This window comes from Harpia harpyja, chromosome 13, assembly GCF_026419915.1.
Source record: "Harpia harpyja isolate bHarHar1 chromosome 13, bHarHar1 primary haplotype, whole genome shotgun sequence".
In the NCBI taxonomy this organism is placed as follows: Eukaryota; Metazoa; Chordata; class Aves; order Accipitriformes; family Accipitridae; genus Harpia; species Harpia harpyja.
Genome location: NC_068952.1, coordinates 4,570,429 through 4,595,123, shown reverse-complemented (window position 1 = coordinate 4,595,123; position 24,695 = coordinate 4,570,429). Strand labels below are relative to the sequence as shown.

The 24,695-nt window shown below is 44.0% G+C and overlaps 1 protein-coding gene across 7 annotated transcripts in view; it reads right to left on the bottom strand.

Annotated features, from left to right (window-relative positions):
- The window catches only part of TOGARAM2 (TOG array regulator of axonemal microtubules 2), a 53,696-nt gene that overhangs the window by 6,514 nt on the left and 22,487 nt on the right, over positions 1-24,695 (bottom strand). For 6 of the 7 annotated variants that reach the window (XM_052806150.1, XM_052806154.1, XM_052806156.1 and 3 more), the window contains 13 exons: positions 23,824-23,996; positions 22,527-22,573; positions 20,477-20,667; positions 19,370-19,529; positions 18,011-18,184; positions 15,751-15,892; positions 13,983-14,088; positions 11,938-12,173; positions 10,559-10,717; positions 9,369-9,486; positions 8,289-8,392; positions 6,715-6,919; positions 5,302-5,518 (listed from right to left, as the gene is read on the bottom strand). In XM_052806150.1, coding sequence (XP_052662110.1) covers positions 5,302-5,518; positions 6,715-6,919; positions 8,289-8,392; positions 9,369-9,486; positions 10,559-10,717; positions 11,938-12,173; positions 13,983-14,088; positions 15,751-15,892; positions 18,011-18,184; positions 19,370-19,529; positions 20,477-20,667; positions 22,527-22,573; positions 23,824-23,996 — 2,032 coding nt within the window. The remainder of the gene's footprint in view (positions 1-5,301; positions 5,519-6,714; positions 6,920-8,288; positions 8,393-9,368; positions 9,487-10,558; positions 10,718-11,937; positions 12,174-13,982; positions 14,089-15,750; positions 15,893-18,010; positions 18,185-19,369; positions 19,530-20,476; positions 20,668-22,526; positions 22,574-23,823; positions 23,997-24,695) is intronic. The other variant, XM_052806157.1, reaches the window with a different exon arrangement.

The following is a 24,695-nucleotide window of genomic DNA, read 5'->3' as shown; positions in this document are numbered from 1 at the left end:
GTCCACACATCCATTCACATTTTAAGGATAAACTGGTGTTAAATCTTTAAGTTACCTGTTGGAATCTACAGACAAGATTCCAAGTTACTCTTACAAGAGAGAATTACTGCTCATTGCCAACACCATCCACTCTTGGGGGCTCTTGTAACATCTCTGAAATCAGATCTTGGCAGACAGACTGGAAAACTAACTGATTTCCCAGTACTTGACAGTCATATGTATTTTAGTTTTTCCTATGCTGTCTGTTGTTCATTTAGGGTCTTGTTTTAATTTATAAACTGTTGTCTGGATTGTTCTGCAAGCCTCCAGTCTTACCACTTCAATAAGCCAAGCAAAGCTTTTCTCGGAGGCAGAATGCACGTGGGATGCGCTATGATACCTCATGATGTCACCAGGAGTGGCACCGATAAAGCAGGCAACGTACTTCTTTGTGAACCACTACAGAGCTAAATCCTGAAGTGGTTTTAAGTAGCACTGTGCTATTAAGTGCTCCTTTTCACATGAGATATAAAAAGGAAGTCCCTAATGATCTTCTTGGAAGCATGCAGTAAAGAACTGATCCTGCTATCCTAATTAAGCTTCTGCTTTGGTAATTACACTCTTCTCATTCACCTTTTTAAACAGACACTTCACTTTTTGCCTCACACTCTTGCAGTATTGGCAGACCCTGTTTCACACTTGCTGTTCCTCCCCAGAGAGTTAACTTACAGCTGCTGCTTTGAAAAAAACACCCTGAGATCTGGAGATCTTGAAGGAGCACAAAATGTTAATTAATCATTAATATCAGTATCTACACAGATTTTCAGGGGAACACTTGGGGTTTGGGTGGGTGAGGGGGAACTGTTTGTTTGCTTGGTTTTTAGGAATCTAAGTGTATAGGCACTATTCACCTTTCAGTTTAAGGGTTTCAAATGCCCTGTGCATTTTGAAACAGTAAAGCTGGAGTCAATAACAAATTTACCCAACCATTACTTTAGCTGCCTTGAGAGACCTAAAGACAGAGGAGCTTTTAATGGCTGTTACAGAAAACAAGGCGGCAGGCAGTTCAATTCTTATTAATTCATCTTTAATTCTCTGCACTACATATTAGCTGAACCTGTTGGCCACCGGACACACACCCCAGTATTTGCAATACGAGCAAAAGAAGAATCTGCTTCTCTGCGCTCTCATTTTCACTGTGATCCCCTCTTTGCTATGTAAATACCTACAGGGGAAATTTCCCTTCCCCTCTTGCAGAGGGCTGGTTCCTCTGGGAGCTACTCGGGCTGCTGGCCTCACTCCACACCCTGGTGTCAGGCAGTGGCCATCTGAATGGCATTTCTTTCATGACAGAGGACAGGGTAGGACAGATGTCAGAGGAGAGCAAGATCTATGTCTTGGTCCCATTGCAGTCAGGCTTGATTTGCTGATTCGCTGCCATCTACAAGGTGGCTTCCTCGAGTGGGATTAGGGTCCCAGGTCACAGCTAATGAATGTGTGGGGCCTTCAGCTGGGGATGTCCAAGCCAATGTCAGGGTTAAGCTAAATAAATGATTCAGGCATTATTTGGAAGCAAATTAGTTTGTTGGTAGGTAGAATTTTGGTCTTGAGGATGGGGGGGATTTGTTTGGGGCTTGGGGTTTTTTTGTTTTGTTTTTACATCAAGTGATCAAGCAATTTCCTCACCAGCTTACATTTTTGCATGGATCATTAAAGGTGACAGATGAGGAAGTCTCACCTAAAACTCAGAATCTGAGGCATGTCAACACAGAGTCTCGGAGCAATAGCTGGGCTCTTAGCTATGAAACTCAGTGGAGCAATGGGGCAAGACATTGTGCTCACTTTAAGCTAGAAGCGTTGCACAATCCTTCAGAGTTCTTGGGGGGGGGGGGTGTCATTTGCCACTTGATTTTAAATTGAAAAGGCAGACAATTTTAAAGCATATGGGAAGGTTTCGCTCATGCATTTTTCCAGTAGAGCCTTCCTTCCCCCACTAAAGCCCTAGGTGTTGAATTTTGAAATATTTGTGATTCAGTTGCCTGTTTGAATTTTTGCAAATGTCCATAAAAATGAGCAGAACCAAAAAAATATATCCCACCCTGTTTGCTTGAACCTGTCTCTGGGTAAAGTCAGTGTGATGAGAGACAGATGTACCTCACTCCTGTTCTGACATCTGTGAGCATGGAAAATTTACAGTGATCTCTCAGAATTGGTGAGAGGGGAATGACAGAAAGCTACATACAAACCCCTGAAGGGATCTGTTTGCCACATCCTCTATTAGCAGGATTCTGCAACTTTTCCCCAACCTTCTCCCAAGCACCACAAAAAATGGATAAGGGCCAAGAGCACTACACGTCTCACACCCTTCTCCCCACTTCATGATCAGGAATAACCCTATACTTGGGACACAGAAAGGCAACAGGTGAGCAAATTCACTGAGTTTGCAAAGCAGCTGATGTGGAGAAAGTTGTTAATTTCCCTCTAAGACCTGCCTCTTCAACACTAAATTTTTCAGGCATATTCACCCAGTGCTGCATTTTCACAGCTGACATAAATCTGTGTGGCAAGGGAATTTACAGCAGACCTTGGCTATGTAGTTATTTGCTATAGCAATCTTGCCCTATGCAGAACAACATGTGGAACAAGCCATCACTTACAGCTGGATTTATACCTGTTTGTTCTAAAGAAATGAACTTGGCAAATCATAAATTCCCTTTTTAAAAAAGAAGACAAAGAAGAAAGGTGGAAAATAGACAGGACTGGCTAATGCCTATAATGTAGAGCCTTCCAGGAAGCAGTACTGCAGCAGCTCTGATGGGCCAGTGTCCCTTCATGCCAACAGCAAAGCAATTCATTTGGGAAGTAAAATTGGGCCCAAACAACCTCCAAAAATCCCTTTGTCCCTGAATTCTAGCAAAGTTGTACTCCAGGATTTATTGTTCAGCTCCTTCTGTACCAAAGCAGACAAGGAGCACAGAGCCAAAGGCTCCTGGGGCTTTGGGGAAATGCTGGTACATATTCAAGCCTGTCTGTGAACTGGTGCATAAAGACTGCACCACCACAGCTTCTGGTTACCCAGCTCACCAGTTACAGTTGGCAGGAATTCAGGTTCTTTGATATATAGCATAAATGACATGAATGATCTGCAAACCTGGAATCAAACACAGAATCCAAACACTTTATGTGGAACCTGCTTTTCTGTACATTTTAATCAGTGTAAGAAAGTCCTGGTGAACACTTTTATTGATGGCGTTCATCTTTCCAAAACCAAACTCCTTGCATCTATAAGTGCGCACACACCAGCTCTCATCTCACATTTCAACAGAAATCAGAGCTGGAGTAAACAGCAGATGAAGAGCCCCAGGGACCAGAAACTTCTGGTCACAGCTGCAGCAATGACAGCGGCAGAAACTTCTGGTCACAGCTGCAGCAATGACAGCGGTAACACAAGTATTGCCAGTGCGCTGCTGAATCTACAGCAGAAGATCAAGAGGGAAATTCAGGCCTGGATTCATCTCGCCAAACTTTAAACACTTCACTGAGGTTTCAGTGGGCAGATAACACCTCCAGCAAGCTACATAGAGCAGCCTGAGTCTCTCTGCCTGATGGAAGTGTGTGCAAAAAGAAAACCAGGCAACACGAACACCTCTCCACTAGATCCTTGCAGCTGGATCCTCCAGGGGATCCAGCTGCCTAAAACAAAGTGCATAAGAATAACCTATGAGTCACAGAGAACAACACTTTCCATAGACTTGGGTCTGGTTTTCAACTGTGTCCCCTGGCTGCAAACAACCCTACCAGCCCCTTCTTCGCTTAAAGAGCCACCCAGTTGTCTGTCCTTGTACTCATTGTTGTGAATCATTAATATCAACCATAAAACTAAGGTGAAACAAAAAAACAAATCTTAGTATAATCCCATTCTACTTTACTCCCATCCTTTTACTTCTGCTTTTCTGACTCCCTTATTTTTAGGTTATTGCCTCCAAATTAAGGCAAATTTAAAACTGTGGCAGGTGAGGGGAAACAGGGAGCTAACTTCAGGACAGTGTCTCCATATGCTTTTAAGAAATGCATACTACCCACATGCATACAATCAGTTTCTAGAGCAGATCACATGGAAATTATTCCGAATACACTGACCAAAAAGTAGCTGTTAAAAGATGTTTTGATGAACTGTAAAGACACTGATGCAGACTTCTGTAGTATTATCCATGAAGGAACATGCCACTATATTTGCCAGTCCACAGCATGCAAACACAGTTTTTGGACAGCGATAAGGGATGGGCTGGAGATGCACTCTGCGGAGCAGGTGCTCCCAGCTGAAATGACCCTGAGGATCCCTGAGAGCTTCAGCATGACCCTGGTAGGCAGCAGAACACATGCTGCACAACCTGCAGCAGGCCATATGGTTCAGGACACAGGGCAGATCAGGACCTCACCCTCTCCCTACTGCAGGTACATATTTTACATCAACAGACATACTTGCAGCCCCATGCTCAAGCACCTAGAAAAGGGGACAATAATGGGCTCCTTACCCTTCTGGAAGAAGGGAGCCAAGGCAATTCTAACCCCACACACGTGAGACCTCCAGGCTGACTATAGCACAAACATTTCATCCTTCATCTGATCTCCACTATGATCTTTCGTAACACAGTATCTTATTAAATTTAAGGTCTCAATCTTTAGATTCATAAGGACATTTTCATTGGGCTTTACATGGCTAAACTACTACCTAAAACTACAAAATGAGTAACTGAGTTCAAAGGTTTTCATATTGTAGTCAGAAACGGACAGACGCATCTGCTGGGGAGAGCTGCCACTGCCAGAGCATGGAACAAAGCCCAGCGAGAGCAAAGAGCCTCCACCATCCTTCCCACCTTGTGTTTCAAGGAAAAGGCACATTCCTTTCATCTTGTTTTAGTGGATATAAACTTAACAGAATGCACATCTTAGAAATCCAATTCAATAAAAACAAAATGCATGCAGTTTCCCAGGAGGAAGAGGGAAAAACAGTCATGCCAGATGCTAGTCACTTCCCTCATGCTCTTCTGGCAGGAACTTAAAATAATCCCTATAATGTCTTCTCTACTGAATTAATAATCAGACATAAGATCCAGGTGATAAGCAGCATCCATTCAGCTGCAGATCACAACATGATACAACAGATTGGGATAGAAAGAATGCAGGCAGGACTTCATAAATATCTTGCAGCAGCTGGATATTTCCACAGACGACACCAGCTATCAATAGACTTGGTGTTCACTTGACTCTGAGACATAGAAGCCACAGTTGAGGAAAGTCAGTGTTAGAGGTCAGCCTTACCTAGGTGAGCAATGGATGCTTCCAGCACTTTCACAGCTGCAGCATAAATCCCCGAGCGTTTTGAGTTCAGGTTGTCAGTGACTGCTGCTACCAGAGAGACCAGCACTGGGTGTAAGGCATATTTGAGTATGGGTGTCATCAAAGCCAGCGCCTCCAGCGCCTGCTGGTTCACTTTCTTGTTGCAATCCTGAAGTCTCAGGACAAAAACATCAAAAATCTGTTAAGAAAACAAATGACATGAAAGCTGGATTAAAATGTCTTTGTTTCAAGAGGGGATGTAGAAACAAGTACCCAGCAATGTAAAAGATGAATGCAATTCTTTCTGTCAGGTCAGCACTTGCTAGCACAATTTCACTGTTTTCCTGTGGGCTACTCACTGTAGTGGTTGCACAACCTCATGCTGGTTGAAAAGATTTTCATATTTTATTAAGAGGTTTGGGTGGGGACAGGATAGTTCATATGCTGTTCTCTTTACCCACAAATTGTTAAATTAATCCCACATTAATAATGCAAAATAGTATCTTTGGTATAGAGGTATGAAAACAGGTATTTATGACGGCCATTTTTCCATAAAGTTGTCTCAAGTACTAAGAGTAGTTTTCATTTTGCCAAAACTGTGACTGGATGAGATCCAAGTTTTGTTTTATCTGCCTCAGAACCTGTGTCTGGAGGAGTGCAGGGCTCTGATAAACTCTTCAGGATCCAGACCATTTGTCTAGCTAACAGGTAGACTTCTGAAGTTTAATGTGCTGTGCAGTTCTCATTAGAGCAGGTTCAGTCCCTTGACAGCCACATTATCAGGTGCCATTTTCGGGAAAAGAGGAAAAAAGCAGCTGCTGGGAAGAGAAGGAAGAGAAGATCTGTCTCTAGCCATTTTCCTCCTCTTTCCAAAGAGAAAAAAGGACCCCTGGGAAGTGTGAGAACAGTCTTTCCTAAGCAGGAAGGGGATGAGGGTGAAAGTGAATAGGCAGAGTTGTGTCCATGCAAGGCAAGATAAAGTTTACAGGAGCATCCTTTAAAAAATAATATTTTATTATTTTTTTAATCAACCCAGCCTGATACTTCTCTTCCCCATTCCAACACATTTTTCTTCTAAAGAATAATTGCCAAGCTTTCAGTGGCTAGATTTCCTTTATTTCAACCTAACTGGTAGTAGGAGACAGCAGAAGCTACAGCAGCAGTAAACTGTCATGATCTCATGAACAGCACCAATAGGCACCTGCCAGAGAAATACATCTGGACTGCAACTACTTGCCCTGAAGCCTGGAACTGAATTAAATTATTCTGGGTAAGAAGGGACCAGCCTGTCCCAAACAACTAGTATGTAGTGCCAAGACACACTGAGTTCACTTTACTGGTACAGGTTTGGGAAGGGAGCTAATGGGAAAGGAGCAATAGAGATGCCCTGTGTACCTGGACAATGTTAGTGGAGACGAGCTGGGGGCTGCTTTTGCAGTGATCTAGGAGGAGCTCCACTCCCTCTATTCGTGTCTGAAATTCCATGGCTGTCAGGAGCCTGTAAAGCTCCTTGAGCTGTTCAGTTTCTTCCACGGTCCGAAGTGATGTGCGACGGACTGTCTGACGGGGTAAGACATGTATATCAGAGCCAGACCTCAAGCTGCAAAATAAAAACAAGGCAAGACCTTTTAGTGATAACGTCTTCAGTTAATTGTGAGGAAAACATCTCGAGGAGACTTCCTAATGACATGATTTCAGCTAGATCCTATCTGAAAAACAACTTGGATCTCATGACAATCATTACCAGAGACGATTTGCAAGTAACATTATTGCTAGTGCTTACTCAGGAAAACCAAGGCACCAAGGATGGGATTCATCTCACTTATCTTCAGATGTCTTCCCAGGTACTCATCTAGCATCCCTTTGTGGGGAAAAATAGGCACTACTTCAAAGTTTAAATGTCTTTGGGCATTTGAATGGGAGGTGTCTGTATTATAAGGAAATTACTTACTCTGGAGAAGTGTATCTACAACAGGTACGGGGATCTGGATAAATAGCTCAGATGCATCTGAACAGATGAATCCTACCCAGAGAAATTAAGGGGCATATCTGAAAGAATCCAGAGGCTCAGTAATAGAGATAAAAACAGAAGCCAGACATCCCACCACTACGCTCACATTATTGCTTCCCTAGGGACTAGATCCACAGCTTAACAAACCTGACAGGAAAAATTCTCTTGGATCAACCTCTCTCTGCCATGAGCATGGGGAGATCCTAACTATGCTAATAAGAAGTGTGGTCACCTTCCTGCCACTACTGAGCACAACAGAGCTAAATAAATCCACTCTGTTATCAGAGAACAGGTACAAGTAGCTCTCCCACTGGCATGGGGAGACAGCAAGGACCAAATTCCTATCTTGAATGCTGATTGCAGCACAGGGGAAAAGAACGTGCTGTCCATCAGCCAACCAGTAATGGGTCTGAATGACATGAACAGCTACAGAAAAAGTCCACGTTGAGACATCTGTTGACCAGAACTGCTCAGGAATTGTCTTGCTGGTACTGTTTGAGGGACAGAAAGCCATGATTCAGTGAGGCCAAACCACATGTATCAAAAGTGCTATTTTGGGGAATGGCATCATGGTTCTAGACTGGGACTTCTCATCAAACCACCCATCTAAAAAAGACTCCACTCAGATAAGAATACTCTGATCAAAATTACTGGTCCAAAGTCAAACAGCAGAGACATGACCCTCTCACAGCCTCCACAACACTGTCCTTGCCACTGCACTGGATCTTCTGAACTGCAACTGCTCGCTGTCTCTTCCTCTCTCTCAATTTTTCTAGAAAACCCTCCAGAGAACTTGTGTTCAGCCTAATACAGAAGTAGACATTTTTTATCACAGAAGATTTGTGGGGCAAGGAAACAATCTCTGGCACAGCTTATCACCACCAGAAAGATTTTACTGAGGAAGAGACATGTAAAGCTTGTCATGTGCTTTGTCAGATATAACAGAAGTGCTCAGTACCCTCCATCAGAAGGCAAGTTGTCCTCGGACATCTTCAAGCTGCGGTTCCTAGACTTCCTGGTGCCCTTGACAGGTGGACATTCACATTTACGATCTTCTATCCCCTAGATATATATATAAAAAAACATGAATCTATGGAAGATAAAATAGGAAATTACTTGTTTAAAACACAAGTTATAACCAGGATCACTGCTACCAAGAAAGGCTTAGGAAAACATTTCATAACTTAGAGAGGGAGACAGGCCAGAGATTCAGTGATGTCTACTATTTGTTTTCAATAACCCAAGGCAAGTTATAGGTGCTACTATAATGGACAGCAGTAAAAAATCCTGAATTCATTATTCTTGAGCACAAATGGGAATAATGCAAACTGGTAGGGAACAAGCTTTCTTAAAGGGAATAGCAGGAAACTTTTGGACTCTCTGGAGGTCCCATTGTGTTGGGAGTTGATTTGGTTCACACTCAACTCTCCCTATTCCTGCACAAAGGCACATTCCTTTCTAGAATGTAAATTAAGGCGGGGGGGGGGGGGGGGGGCACGACACAAAAAACCAAACAAAACAAACCAGGGATGAGTTTCCACTGGATGCTGGATTCACGAAGCTTCTTCCAGCTCCACAGTGCATGACAGCAGGGCAGTATTCCCAGAATACAGACAATATATGTACTAATTATGGTTGCCTTGTGCATCTTTTGTATATTTGGAAATTTTCTTGGCACTACTACTTCCTTCATCTGTTGCAAAGACTCTATTACCTTCAGAAGCACTATTCTCACTTCATTGCTTTATTGGGGGGGGGGGGGTAGTGTTGAGGTTTCTTATGCTTGAAGGTAAAACCATTTTCTCCTACTTCCCTTTCCTGTTTGTGGCTGATATTCAAAATACAGCCACTTTATTTCTAACCAAACTAGTTCGTTCACTGCCTGCAGATAAACAGGCTGAGGATCAACAGTTCATTCCCAGGAGCAAAATGATTCAGTGGAAGAAGAATGAGATAAAGAAAGATTAGGTATGTTTAATCTCATACTAGCAATCTCAGTACTTGCATAAAGGAGACATTTCTCCTGCCAAGCACTTACTTTCTGCTTAAGTGTTGCCATAACATCTTCCAAGTCACGTGAGGAGACAGACTGTTTCAAATACCTATCAAATTTTCGATGACTCATCAATATATTCAGCATCTTCCGTCCATAACACCTAACACAGGAAGGAGAGAAATGAATACAGACTACTACTGTCTTTTCTCCCTTGTGAATAAACAAAGGAAATCTTAATAGAATAAGCTGATATTTTAAACTTATAACGTGCAATACATTCATGAGAAGGTATTACCTATTCAGCAAACAGAGATATTTACCTCCACTTGTTGTCACTGCACAACGCTGCCAGCTGAACACAAGAGGCAAGAAGAGAACACAGGGCAACAGGAAAATACAGTTTCACTCTGAAATTGTGGGTATGCTTCTGTGGGATCAAAGGATCCCATGGGACGAGCAAAGCATATCTCCTGCTTTGCTGTCATGGCTTATTTGCAGTGCCTTTCTGCTGTTGACAATAATTTACCTTTCTTTAACTGGCAGAGAAGCTAGGACAAATCACCTCATGCTTACTATTTGTTTTCTATACTACATGTATGCATACGGGCAGCTAGCTGCTCATGTGTTCTTGGCATCTGTTAATGGGAATTTAAATTAATAATCAAAGTAAGGGGTTTTTTTGGTTGGTTGGTTGGTTTGGTTTTGCTACTATGAAACTACAGCTATCTTCAAGAGGAAATTTGGAGGTCGTTCAGCCACAGACAACAACATTATACAATGACTGGGAAGAAAACTTTGTGACTATCGTAGGCAGCTATATCTGAAGAAGAGGTTTAGAAAGACTGAATACATTGGTTAAAGACAGCTGAAATTTTTCTAGGACAGTCTTAACCTTATCAGAAATATATGCTTGGGATCTTTCAGTGATGAACAGTGGCGAACGCTTCAGCTTTGCATTAAGCACATAAGACCAAACAAAATTGTTTGACTGACTAATCTGAGCTCAGTTGATCTGAGTAAAGAATCATTCAAGTCACAGGAATTTGGCAATGGTCATTCTTGCTGGACAACCTCATGTTACCCAGTACTGTCATTTCCCGAGACAACATTATCCACACTGTGAAGTAAATTTCTTAATATTTACTTTACCTTCCATTCTTTTGTGGTTTTATCATTAATAGCCAGACATCAAACAGTTTTCATATTTTAGGAGGTGAAATGAAGATCATCACCTTGTGTCCGGATGACAGTCCTGAGAAAGCTTCACCAGCGTGCGCACCAGTATCTCGGTACTGGCACGCGTGCCCGACAGGAGCTTCTCAGCTCCGATTCGCTCCATCGCAGTCAGTAGGTGTTTGGCCGCACACTTTCGCACCACGACGTTGCGGTGCCTGGAAACAAGAGAACAAACACTGGGGCAGAGGGAAAATGAGGGCCAGAAGCACAGTCCTTGGTCATAGCATGCTACCCGTCATTGCTGGGGGAAGGAGGCATGTGTTCTTGCTGCAATTGTAGCCACCTGTAGAAGATTCTGTCCTCAGATAAACACAAAGTTGGCATTGTACAAAGAGACTACCTGCAAGGAAGAGGGAGGAATTTAATCTCCCTGGATTATCTGATACTCCATTTCTTTCCTGAAATTAACTCTGAGAAAGAGCAAAATGAAAGACAATTCATGCTGACTTGGCAGAGGGCTTCCACTACACAGGCAGAGCTGCAGCAGGATTTAGGCTTATTCCACCTGTTTATCTCCAAATCAGCAGACCCTTGAAAAAAAACAAACGGGGGGAAAAACCCTGTGGGGCATGAAGCTGCAGAATATCCAGCAATGCAGCCAGTTTGTTCTTTGAGGCTTGGCAAGAGGTACATTTGAATGTTTTACCCTTTTCAAAAGCTGAGGAAAGGGTAGCAGCCATTTTAGCCAGGTTGTCCTTTCTAGAAGGTGCCTATTTGAAACTATCAGGCACAGCACTGATATTTTAAGGCAGCATTTGCTTCAGCTATCCCATGGGAGCCAGCCTGTGAAGGTGCCTGTAAAGTGACTCACCATCTCAATGCTAACATGCAGCTTCAATTTGAATAGAAAGTGGAACTCTAAGGACATGACAGTCAGACAGACTCCTCTCAGCAGGAGCTGTACCTGCTGAGCAGGCTGTGCCACACGCAGCGGGTTCTCCCCCACGTGCTCCATGTCCCAGCAATTAGCCTCTTTATTTCTCAAGTTAATGGCATAATGATGATGCATGTTTTTTCCCAGCGCCTCTGTGGTTAGCATGAAATATCAAAGGGCACTCACTGCTGGAATTGCTATTGTCCCTCTTTCCACAAAGCCAGAAGGCTGTATCACCACCCTTTACAGGGACTTTCACTTCCCCATCATTTACCACATCTAGGCAGTGTTGACAGACTGTGAGAACAAATAGGCTGCAATAGGGCAGAGCCAGATGACAAGAGAAAGGGAGTGAGGTTGATCAGAGAATCTAATCACCGAGTTCACAGAAGATGCAGGAGAAAAACCCTTCCCTCCCATCATTCCCCTTCTGCCTCCCATCCCTTCCCCCTACCCACACAATTTAAGGTGAAGGATATCACTAAGAGAAGAACAACGTACTGGACTCCAATAGCCATGAAAGCAGTCATTGCTCGTGCAGGAGTCACGGTCCCCACCATGATCCCCAGGGATCGATCGGCTGCTTTCTGAATGAACTCGCTGGAATCCCCCATCCTCTGGAGCAAGACCCGGGCAACCTCATCCACCTCGTGGTCCATGTGTTTCGTCACGGTCCTGAAGAGCTCTCCAAGAGTGCTGATTGCAAAGCGAGACACCTTTGAGCGGAGGTTGTTCACCTGGGGAAGTCATGAGAGGAAACATAAGAATCACCTTGTAAAGAAAATCAGTTCCACTAGACAAAAGTCCTAGGAAACAACAAGACTTCTTGCTGTGTCCAGGTGGAACATAAGAACATGGTAAGAGCAGAAGACTACAAGAACGAAACCACACTTACTCTGATACCAACTTCTTCTCTGGCCTCAGGCCCACTTATACAATACAATTTTAATGAGGCTGCAGGCTTAAAAAATATTGTTTCACCTAGAACAAATTGTGCTACTTAGCCATAATGTACACTGCTTTGATTTTAGGCCCTTTTACTGAAAACAAACAAACAAACAAAAAAATTAAAGCAAGGGCTGTTTTTAAACTATAAAGGCGCAATTCATAAAGACAAGATAGAGGAAAAGTAGTAGTTTCCTCCTATCAAAAATTGCAGCACTGGCAGTTTGAGCACTCAGCCAGGAAACAGAAAATATGGGCTCAAGTCTACAGACTAATTCACAGCAGGGACTTGAGTCCTTCTGCAGCTCCATCTACTCAGGAGAACCCTAGCAGTTGGACTTAAGGCACTTAAGGATCCTGGAAATCACATGTAATTACAGCTGCAATCGGTGGGGTTTTACAGCATTCAGTGCCGCTCTGGAGTGATCCCTGTTTCCAAAAGGCTCTCCCCACAAGGGTAAGGAAGAAGCATCTCAGAGTCATATGCTTCATTTGAAAGATACTTTGAAGGACAGACCAGTGATTCTTTCTGCCGACTTAGTTGTGCCTGTTAATAAAAACAAACCATGTAAATGCTAGAAGTGCTTGTGAAAGCAAAATCTGGGACTGGAATGAAATGAAAGCTGAAAGATGTCTCTGCACATGAATGTGTAGAACAGAGAGGAAGAAATTTCGTCAGAAATACAAAAGTGATATTAAGAATCAGATGAGCTAAGCTGAAAGTCCTTCTTCTCCTAACCCTGATACCAGAGTGGGAGAATCCAAGTCCTGCATATCTAAACAGAAAGGTTTGAAGAGTCCAACAACCCAAGGGGCATTCAAGCCTCCAACGTCATTGAATATTAGATAGGAGGACTGATTTTCATGGTAATGAGCTAAGTCTTACTGTCTTCTGCAAGCAAAGGAAAATTCAATATATTTGGCAATCATGTAATAAGAGTACAAGGCAGCTGGTTCAGGACAGAGACAAGTGCCAAGTCAGAAATATAGCCACAGATGTTAAGGAGCTGAGGTTGAGACCTCTCTGTTAACTGAGAGATGAGATAGTGAAGCTGTGCGCAACTGCCCTGCAAACCCCACAGCCAGGCCACTCCAAGCACCCAGTGGTTGCAGTGCAAAATTCCATTGGTGCACGGAGGCAACAGATCAATGGGCAAATTACCAAAAAGCACACAGAAAGGAAGAAGGAGAAGCTGTCATCAGGAAACACTGGAAAATAAAAACCTGCAGTCAATCCCCCAGGATGCTGAGGAAGAGGAGGAAGTGAGAGGAAGCTGGGAGGCAAAAGCTGCAGTGTTTAATTACAGCTCGGGCAGAGATTTGGGCTGTGGCAAATCACCTGATTAGTGTCTCAGTTTCCGCATTTGTATATTGCATTATAATGACACCTAGCTCAAAGAGGAGAGATGCCCTACATACCAGTAAATATAGCTATATGTACAGACAGATCATATAGATAGGTGACGTAGCTATTAGAAAAATGAGGTCTAAAAATAGTAATGAAGGCAGACACTGAGCACACATGTAAATGAATAAGCACATATCTACTTTACGCCCCATGTACAAGGTACATGGGACACAATTAAACATAATGTTCTTACCTCCTTGGTAACTGCCAAGGAAACATCATGAAGTCTACAGAGAAGGACTTCTGAGTGGCAGATAGCCAGGCGTCTGACACTGAAGAGTCCCTTCGCCTTCTGCTCCCTGAAAGGCAATTACCAAAAAGATTGATTTTTCTCACCACCCAAGAACTAGGCAGCACCCTCTGAAATTACCAGGGAGTTGGCTCAAACAAACAAAGGCAGGTGCTTCTCATACAGGACTTACTTAAATCACGGAACTCGTTGCCACAGGATGCTGTGGCAGCCAAAAGCATACATAAATCCAAAAGGCAAATAGATGGTTTCAGAGGGGATGGGTTAATTTGTGGCCATTAAACAAGACAGCCTTTCTGAAATCCCTGGCACACAAAGTCCCTATGTCACTGCTTCCTAGAAGCTGGGACACTGTGCCATGTTTCTGTTTCTTGCACCCTCCCTGTTCCCTGTCTCTGAGATACAGTCCTGCCTGGCTGTTACTGGGCATCTTCCCTCTTTGCCATCCCCAGAGGGCAGTTCAGGAGTGAGAGTCTGCACTGCCACTCCATAGCTGAGTTTGCATTCTGCAATCTAGTCACTGTGTCCACCACCACCCCACCTCACCCCCCCCCCCCCCAAAAAGCAGTATGTCCTAAAAGATTCCACACCTGGGCAAGAACAGCCAAAATGCTGGATTTCCCAGAAAAACACTACTTAAAATAACACCCACGACAGCAACATGTTATTTAAAAGTAGTAAAACCACGTCTCTTTCAGCACTTTCTTTGTGAAGGACCTGAGCTACATGAAGGCATATGACGCATCATGGGTTCACCAGGGCTGCAGGGCATGACTAGGGACCCATCCCCACTGGTGTCCCTGAATGTAACCCTGACCCCACAGACCTGCAGCAGCTTTCTGCACCTCACAGGGCACCAGACAGGAACAGGGAAGAGAAAGGGGAGAGGTGCAAAACAAAGCAATCGCACAAGGAGATGCATCATGGGAGATTTTTCATGGTTATCCCAGTATGAACAGTGAGTGTATGCTGACCCAGAAATCAAAAAGACAACCAATATCACCTGAAATTTGTAGTGTCCTCCTGTCTGTGTCTAGTTTCAGGACACACTGTGATTATCAACAAAACATCTTAGGCCCATATTAAGCAGCAAGGAGGAAAAAGTTTAATTTTAAAAGTGCAAGATTCCTAAAGGATTTTTTTTTTTTTTTTCTCTTTCCTTATCTTTTGCCATGAGCCCTTCAGGAGAAATGACAGGCTGAGCAACTCTGCACCATGTCTCAGTCAGTTTCTCAGAAATAGGAACTCCCCATAGGCACTCCTGGGACTTAGGTGCAGTAGGTCACAGGGAGGCCCTGTCTTCTGCTGCCAGCAGCGGGAGCAGAGATAAATCCTTACTCAGTCCCACCTGGGCCAGTGCCCTGAGGCCCCCAATCTCTAAACTCAAGACAGCTTCCATCATGCTTCTGGCTTCAGCCAGCAAATCATCTTGTTCCACAACTTACTTTCTTCCCTGAAGATTTTGTTTGCAGCTACATGGACCAGAAGACAAAGCTAGGAAACAGCATGGTCCTGCTGCAGCTGTAGCACTGCTACAGACCAAGGCAAATAAAAGGCTGCTCTCACATCTTTATACTGTGACTGCTTTGGAGTGGTTTCACTAGTTCCCTTTGGACATCTAGGCTGTCTGGGCCCAGAGGCACTAGAAATAATTGCTTCTAACTGAGCTTTACACTGAGAGGGAGGAAGACTGAACAAGGGGCTTTCTTACCAGTCGTCACTGCTGAGCCATGTGAGCGTATCGAGCAGCCTCTGCTGTGGGTGAGGGAAGGGTCTGGCTTCCTGGGCGATCCCACACTCTGGCTCCTCTTCCCCCTCCAGGAAGTCCAGAGCAATGGCTGGCAGCGAGTTCCCTGTAAGGAGAGGGTCAGGCACCAGCACCGCATATCCCGGGGCAAGGTGCCCCGCCACCAAGCAGACTGCAACTTAATCTCCCAGCCAAGGTTACATATGGGTGCAAACTGGTATTGGTTCAGACTTCCCTGCTATCTGGCTCATTGCTTTCCCCAGCACCCAACCATCTCCGAGTCACCCCCAGCTGGGCACCAGCTCCTTGTGTAAACCTGAAAATTGCACACACAGAGCCAGCTCCCAAGTCCCTATAGGTACCACAGCCAGCTTGCAGTTTCATAGTGCCACAGAGCTCACACTCACTGGGAGCCAGTGCTGCCCAGCGAGACTTGCTACCCCAGGAGTAAGCTCCTGAGATATGCACATAACTCGCTGTATCACCTCCCTGTTACCTGGAGCACTGGGGACAGAAGCACCCTGTAACTTTGAGGAGACATCTCCAGCTGCCCCCAGTGCGCACCAAGCCTGAACAACTGAGTCCCGCTGGGCTCTGGTGAATCCCCAAGGAGCAACCACCAGGGAACAGTGATACCTGACCCTCTAAATCTGACAGTGCCTCTGTTTCCATTTACTTCAAATATTCTAGACAGCAGGCAGCTGAGTGCACACACATTTTAGCATACTATTGGGAAAGTAGTAGTTTATGGATTTTGCTATTTTCCAAGCGTTATGAATATTTACTATTTCAGAGGTACCCACTGGCTGTATTTTGAAGATGCTGAGGTGAAATTTATTTGTCATCAAATGTACTTGTTTGCAAACTGTGCAATGCCTAAGCTTTCTCTTGTGGAAAAAAGCAATTTCTAGTGTAGATAGTTGTGACAAAAAAGCCTTCCAAATGTGAACCGAGAATAAAAATATGTAAATATAGATGCAAATTGTTGGCAAACACACTCTCTTGATGATAAATATACAAGGTATAAAAAAATTCAGATGACAAATGCATTTGTTATGAAACCTATTTGTCATCAAAAGGACTGTAGGTCAAAAATTTCATGTCTTGCACTCAAAAGCTCATTTTCTAAAGTGTAGATGAAAACATCTGAGCTGTCTAAAAGTATTGAGTATAAATATTGCACAGAATCTAGATGAACTGCTATGGACTCTGTAAGGGTTTTATGTTACCTCACGTGTTCTACAAAGTATGGAGGATGGAGGAACTGTAAAATCAAAAAATATTCAGATGGGGACTAATTTGGATGTCACCAATATCACTGTCACTGACATCAGTGATGTCACTGCATGAGTATGTAGATATACAAATCTATATTCAATATGAATGGAGAGCCATGTCAGGCTAGTTCTGGTCAATTTTGAAAATCAGAGTAGCATCACTAGAAAAGAGCATTCAAAGTATCATTCCTAGCTCCCTTTTTCTTAACTCACACTACTCAGGATCATAACACGAGGTAGGCTACCCACAAAGGAGAGATGAGAATCACTATGGACTTGCTATCTGCTGTAGATTTATTGCAGGTAGCAAGCAGCCTGGGAGCACCAGGCAGCCTCTCCTGTATGTCATCTGCTACACACAGCCACTGCGTTTGGGTGGGGTGACAGAAGAGGCACTGCTTGTTCCCAGCTTGCATTGCAGGCGGTAGAATGAGAGAGGCAAGAAACCATTAAGCACTTTTAGGTGCAATAGCGTGATTGTACCAAGTCACTAATTTCCATGCAGAGGCAACCCTTGCTGTGAGAGCAGAAAAGCTGGCTGCAGAGCCAGACAGCAGCACAGGCAGAGGGCCAAGATGGTGAGCAGCTAATTGATCATGGTGGTACGCATATGTGTACAGTGAGCACACCCTGCCAGACTTCACCGGAGCTCAGCCCTGCACTTACAGCTGCCTCCCAACACCAGTGTTATATTTTGGACTATTGGTATGGGCAAAAGCTAGAGTTTAAGGCTTTACCACTACTTTATTCAGCTAAGCTTTCCAATGGATCTGTAAGCACTAAGTGCTCCAGTATCACCAAGCTGGAGTGGATCCAAAGCAAGTTTGCTCTCAGTCCTCAGGACAGGCTTTGGACCCAAGATCCTACCTGTGGTTGAGGAATGAGGCAGTTTGTGCTCCTTGTGCAAGGAAGGAGCTGATGCGGGGGCTTCAGCGGAACGTGCTCACCTGAGGAGTTGCGTGGGAAGCTGCCACGCTGGCTGATGACGGGGATGCTGGGCAGTGAGGGCCTGTTGACCCACTTCCTCAAGGCAGTACCAGCGCGCCCTCTGCGTGCATTGCTCATGCTGGGGCAAATGAAATCTGTCCCATTGACAGGCAGCGGGCCAAAACCTGCAGAGGCTGAAAAGGACCTTGTAAGTGAAGAGTGCTGGACAGGGTGGCTATGGGCTTGGAAAGGGCTAGAAAACTTGCTGGAGCTGGGTAACATCCCTTTGTTGTCCCAGACAACTCCAAGCATAAGTAAGAGTTGCATTCTAATGTGGGACAGTGATCACAGAATCATAAAACAGTTTGGGTTGGAAGGGACCTTTAAAGGTCATCTAGTCCAACCCCCCTGCAATGAGCAGGGACATCTTCAACTAGAGCACGTTGCTCAGAGCCCCGTCCAGCCTGACCTTGAACACCTCCAATGATGGGGCATCAACAACTTCTCTGGGCAACCTGTTGCAGTGTTTCACCATCCTCATTGTAAAAAATGTCTTCCTTATATCTAGCCTAAATCTACCCTCTTTTAGTTTAAAACTGAATGCAGTGATGTTTTCCCTACTCAGTACTGCTTGTCTTTTGCTTTCCTGTTTCGGAGGCTGGATAGAGAAGTTACATTTCTGGGGCTCCCACCTCAGCACTCCTCACCAGTACTTCACAAAATAATAGCAAGAAAAAGAGCAGATAACCTTGTCATTGCCCTTGGGCTGAGTGCTGACTTTTAAGTTCCCTGCCACTGCACTCGTGGTAGCGCATGCAGCAGTACAATCAGAGCCCGTCAGCTGCAATTAAGTCAGTAACGCTGCTTGCTCATGTGGGTAAAATATAAGCACTGTCTAAGGGCTCCAGCACGGCTCTGCAACGCAAGCTCCTCAGCAAGGAGTGGTGTGAGCAGGATAATCTGTCCTATCACGTGAGCAAGATCTTTTGTGTTTTAATTAGAAATGGTTTAATTTTGTTTCTTCCAAGTTGCACCTTGGTTGAAAAGCATTCTTTTGGACTCGTCCATTCACTTTTCCTGGAGGCTACTCTCAATTAGAGAGTCTGAAGCCCCAATGTAGTTTGCAAGACAAAACTATCTAGTCTGAAAGACTTTATAGAAGGGGGGAAGGTGATATTCTGTGACTGACTCAGTGTGGGCCACAGGCAAAACACTTCATGCCTCTGTATTTTCCTTTGGAAAATGGAAATAAATTCTCTTCTAATTTCCACTTAGATGCAAGTGTAACAGCCTTCCAGTCTGATTTCATAGACACTTGCACCACTATGCAAATAGCAAGCAAGTGAACAAAAAGGCCCACAACTATAGCAACCACTTACTTTCTTCGGCTGCATCCCCAGGGTCAACACTCTGTGTAGGGAGTTGCAAGGACTTTTCCCTTTCTCTCTCTTTCTCCTTCTCTCGACGCAATAGCTCCAGCTGTCTCATTCGCTTCTGGTGTATTTTCTTCTGAGCTGACTTGGACAAGGTAACATGGATCTAGTTGCAAAGGAAATACATCATGGATCATAAAGAGAGATACACAAAGCATATACAACACCTCATCAGGAACACAATGGTAGAGTGTCATAGTCTTTAATGCAGCTCCATATACATCCCAATAGTTTCAGAAGAACTCCTCCTTTCCTCACTGTGGCATACAATTACACCCAGTGATGTATAACACTTTACTACTGTAACTTTCCACTGGTCAAAGATACAGTTTCTCAATCTATGTCAGGAAGCCCTGCTTGAACTAAGAGAGTCATGAGTGCTCCAAGATGTATGAAGAGCTCACATGACCAGTGAACAGGCAGTTCAGTTCCCTCAGGCCAGGGTGGGGGAATAAAAACCATCTGCAATAACCAGCAATGAGAGGTAATTTGCTGTTTCTTAACACTCATGGCCAGTAATTGCATCTGCTTTTCACTTCCTTGCTTCTGAAGGACTCAGCTGCTCTCTGAGAGCACGAGTCCAAAAAAGGAGTCACGTGTAAACAAGTTGGAGAAACGTTGGTCTTAATGAGTAGAAAAATTGAGAATGAGAGGGCTGTGAGATACAGCAAGAAAGGTAACCAAGGAAAATTAAGCTCTCCCATTTTATTTTGCAGCCTTGCTTACACTCAACATTATAATCTTTGCTTCTGTGCTTCCAAGCATGCACTTTGCACATGTTCACTGATGTGTAACTTGCTCTGCCATTCAGATCTGCTCTAAATTGGCTTTCGTACATAAAGAATGCTTCTTGCATAACCTTAGCACCATCTCCCAAACAGTGACTTCTGCACCAGTGAAAATACTCAAGCAATTGCTCTGCAGCTTTCAAATGTATTCCCAAGAGAATCCACTCCCCGAGGGAGGAAGGTTATGATTTTCAGTGGCATTTTGTGCTAAGCACTGAACAGTCACTGAAAAGGAAGCCTGCTCACCCCTGTCCTTAGCCCTTACCCTTCCATTGCTGTCCTTCAAGTCATCGTCACTCAGAAGGGGAGAGCTCATGAGATGATCCATCTTCTCGGCCTGGCTGAGTGGGAGGCCAGTTAACTGGGGCACGGGTTCACATAAATGTCTGGGAGACTTCATGCCACCAACAGGTTGATGCTGGAGAACAGGCAAGATGGGTTCCAGAGTCTGGAGCTCTAATAAGACATGGATATAGCTTGTGTATGAGAAGAGTGAGGTACATATGACCTCTCCAAACAGATGGAGTAGTACCATACTGCACTGGCAGCAGAAATGACATTACTCTGTTGGCCATCAGACTCAAACTTACTGCATGATAAATGCCTCAGCCCTTGGCTTCTGGTGAACAGCTGTGTTTGATAGAGAAGAGCAGAGAGATGGAGACTTCTCTTGCCAAAATGTTCTTATCTGTTCCTATCCATTCTGATTTTAGTAAACATCCTCTTCGTCCTAGTTACTAAAAGAACTCCTGCTTTTTAATAGCTATATGCCTTTGTAGAGGTAAGAATCAAGATTTCCTCCTCTTTGCTAGAATATTTTAGAGGGCATTTAGAGAAAAGCTTAGGATTGCTAGAGTGTTACCAAAACCAGAATTGTGTTCTTGAAGTTAGAGAATTCATTCTCCCCAAGGAGTTTCATTCTAAATTGTAGCAGACCAGCCCACTTTCTGGGCAGCCTGACTAAAGGCTGATTTTCTTAATGGGAACAGCACAGTGCAGCTCATTCTGAAATATTCTCCAACAGAGCTGTTAAAACTCAGAGAACTAATCATTCCTTACATGGTTTCACAGATGATAAAATCATGTGATAGCCAAGCAGTAAAAAAGGAATAACTTTCTTAAATCAGGATTTTTTTCCCTGCAGAATGGTCAGATCAATAATAAAAGAGAGAGATGGTTTAACAATATAGCTCATTTCTAGTCCAGAATGTATCCAGCAAAAATGTCACCTTACTTACTCAGCAGTACTTCTCCCTAGTTGCATTCAGCATACTAGCTGCATACCAGTAATAAAGGAATCATTCCTATGGGGCATGCCCGTTATTTGGCAGAACTAACACTGAGCTAAGGGACCAGTGGATCTTATGCCTTTTTCTGCACCAGCAAAATTATTTGTTAAATTCTCATCTCTCCTATCACTACAAACCCACAGATGGCAAAGGGACAGCAATGGTGTCATTGAGGTTTTCAACTTAGAAGTATTGGCTGACACAGATGCACCAGACACCACATTTTGTCTCACAGAACTCTTATTACTAGTGATAATGCAAGGTGGGGAGGGGGGAGAAGCCAGTAGGCATCTCCTACCCCAGCCTCAGTTTGCAATACTGACATATGCAGATAGAGTAGGGGTAGAGATTTGTAATCATAAAGCTAGCATATGTGGTTTGAAGTAAATGAGTTGCACAGAGGAAACTTCAGTTCATTACTCAGCATTTAATTTAGGCTTGTGCTTTAAGAGGATGGAAAGCTCAGATCCTGCATAGGCTGGATCCTTTTTTAAGTCTCTTTCTCTGTAAATGGAAAGTTCACAAGGACTTCCTATCACACAAGGTTTCACTATTTCTCCCAGTGCAAAAATAAGCAAAGTTGATGAATCTACTTCAGATCTCAAAGGGTTTGGTTCAGAAACTGCACCAATGGAAGGTTTTCTCCTTCAAGTGTAGGAGGAAGGAGTGGGAACATTTCTCATTTCATGTGAAATGCCTTGTTTTTCTCTAATCTTCATGACATTAGAGAGTGTGCAGGGGGATAAAAGGTATGAGCATGAGGTAGAGGAACGTTTTCTTTTCCTACTGTGCATTTCCAGGGCCCCAAGGTACCCCTCCAGCTCCTGTCATTCATAAGTCCATGCTGGAGTCATTTTCACTGGATCACCAGAGCACATTTCCCAGTGACTGGGTTCTGGGGGAGCCATCTGAGCACATCAAGGAATTAAAAAAAGTTACAGGATGGTTTTCAACCAAACTTTCACAATGCCACCCATGGGTCAGGATTCCTATTGTCATTTTAGGACAGCCATGCCTTGTACCTACCTAGAGATTCAAGGGTCTTCTCTTCACTGCTGCTGCCTGATCTTGGCCTTAAGAGAATTGAGGATAAAAGAATATATGAAGAGATAGAAAGAGAAAGGGGGGATAGCATTAAAGGAGGCAAACTTTCTTAGCATGGTTGTTCCAATGAAGGAGCAAATGCAACCCATAAAACCAGCAATATGCAAAGTTGATTAACTGCCATTAAACTTTCAGTTGCTGGAGTCACACAGAGCTCATCAAGCTCCAGCTGAAACACAGGAGTCATTCTTCAATTTGGGCCTTAAATATCCAATTTTGCTGTCTCTCCTTTTGGAGATAAGTGGCTCACTGTTACATACATCCTTTCTGAATCAGCAAGAGATGTTAAGCCAGTCATAAGTCTGTATTGTGGGCAGCTACCTTTATACTGCTGCAGAAGCCTAACTTTGCCTGGTCATGACTTCAACTGATGACAGTATCTTGGTTACACATGGTAATACCACTGCTATCTCCTGAGAATAATATTACACCTCCCTGCTCTTTCAAGAAGAAAAAGGTTTTTTCCAACTCACCTGGTAGGTAAGTATATTCAGATTGCACTTTAAAAGCTATGCTGAAGCTTTTAAATTGGAACTATATTTCTATGACTCCTTATTTATTGTTATAACTAGGATAAGGTTGACAGCTAGATTTCCCTGTGCATATCCAAGCAAATATCTTTCCATCAGTTACAGCCCTGTAACTGTTCTCTAGCAACTTGCCCCCTTTGATCTTAAAACCATATGTAAATATTAAACATCTATAGGATTATACATCTATAAACCGAGATTTATCTGGGCTCTCATTTCACAGTGAAGGCCCAGACACGACACAGAGAAGTTACGGCTGACGTTTACATAAGCAGCATCTGAATTTGCAGACAGCTATACAATAGCCAATATTTGCCCTAACATATTCTTGCAGGTACAGAAATTGGCAGTCAAAGATCACACACAAAACCAGATGCTGTATTCAGATCCATGCAATACAGTTCCCAAATGGCACCACAAAGATTACAGAATGAATCAGTATCAGAGTCCAGCAGAGGATCTGCTTTTAAGGTCCTCTTAAGTCCTGCTTCCTCCACCCACCCCCCACCCCTGCCCTTAGAGTGTATGATGTTGGTTTTGACATTGTGCTGGATCATCATAGATAAGAAAAATTGTGAATGCACAGAAGTTTGCGTAAACGTATTGGAAAGCTGACTGTGAAAAATAACCTCAAGAGACGAGAAGTGTGAGATGAATGGCATATTAGAGAGGCAGTCACCTTGGCTTACCTCATCTCCAGACCCTCTTGGAAAACCAGGTGCTGAGAGCTTGGGAGAGGCACTGCAGCGCTGCCAGGAGCCCCATCAGATGGTCTTGCTGATTTGGGGATAGGGGGAATCAAATCCACTGTCAGTGACTTCTTCCCATCTCCACCACTGCAATGGAAAGGCAGCAGGGAAGCCTGGAAATAGTAGAACACAGTGCTCAGCTTGAGCATCCAGCCTTCCCCCTTTGATGTCACAAAAAGTTTAGCCATGCTTTTAGCTAGGACTTGACAGGAGAAGAAAAGTAAGACTGGTGGAGCAGCTTGGCCTAGGATGGGCAATGGGAAGAGAAGTGGTGAGGGAGAGACCATGTCCCACACTGTTGCCAGGTCTCTCCCTTCGCTCACCTCTCTGGCAGTGGCTGCATTCCCACCTGACATCCGTTTGCTTGGCATAAGGATGTTCTGGGGTGCCATTGCCTCTATTAGCCTTTCTGATGGTATGGGAATGGGTTTAGATCACTATCCTCTCGCTGTCCCTAAAGCACCTACCAGCCATTGCTGAACTCCAGCCAAGTCCCCACAAAGTCATTTTGCACACTGTCAAAACTTGCTTTTTTCAAGCCCGTATTTTTTTCTGCTTCTGCCCTTCCTACAGTCCCCAACCAGCATTTCGGCCCAGACGCTAATGTGCTCTCAGGATGCTTGGTTCTCTCCAGCTCCCAGACAATCCATCATCTCAAGCTCACTGTCATTTACGAAGTTCAGCAGAGCTCCCTACCCTGCTGCTCTGTGTAGGGCCTCCCTGCCTGCTGAAATTACTTCAGGCTCCCCATGCCATGGCTAGGAAGGGGGGTGGAGGGAGCAGGGGCAGACGCGTACCCTTCCTTAGTATCC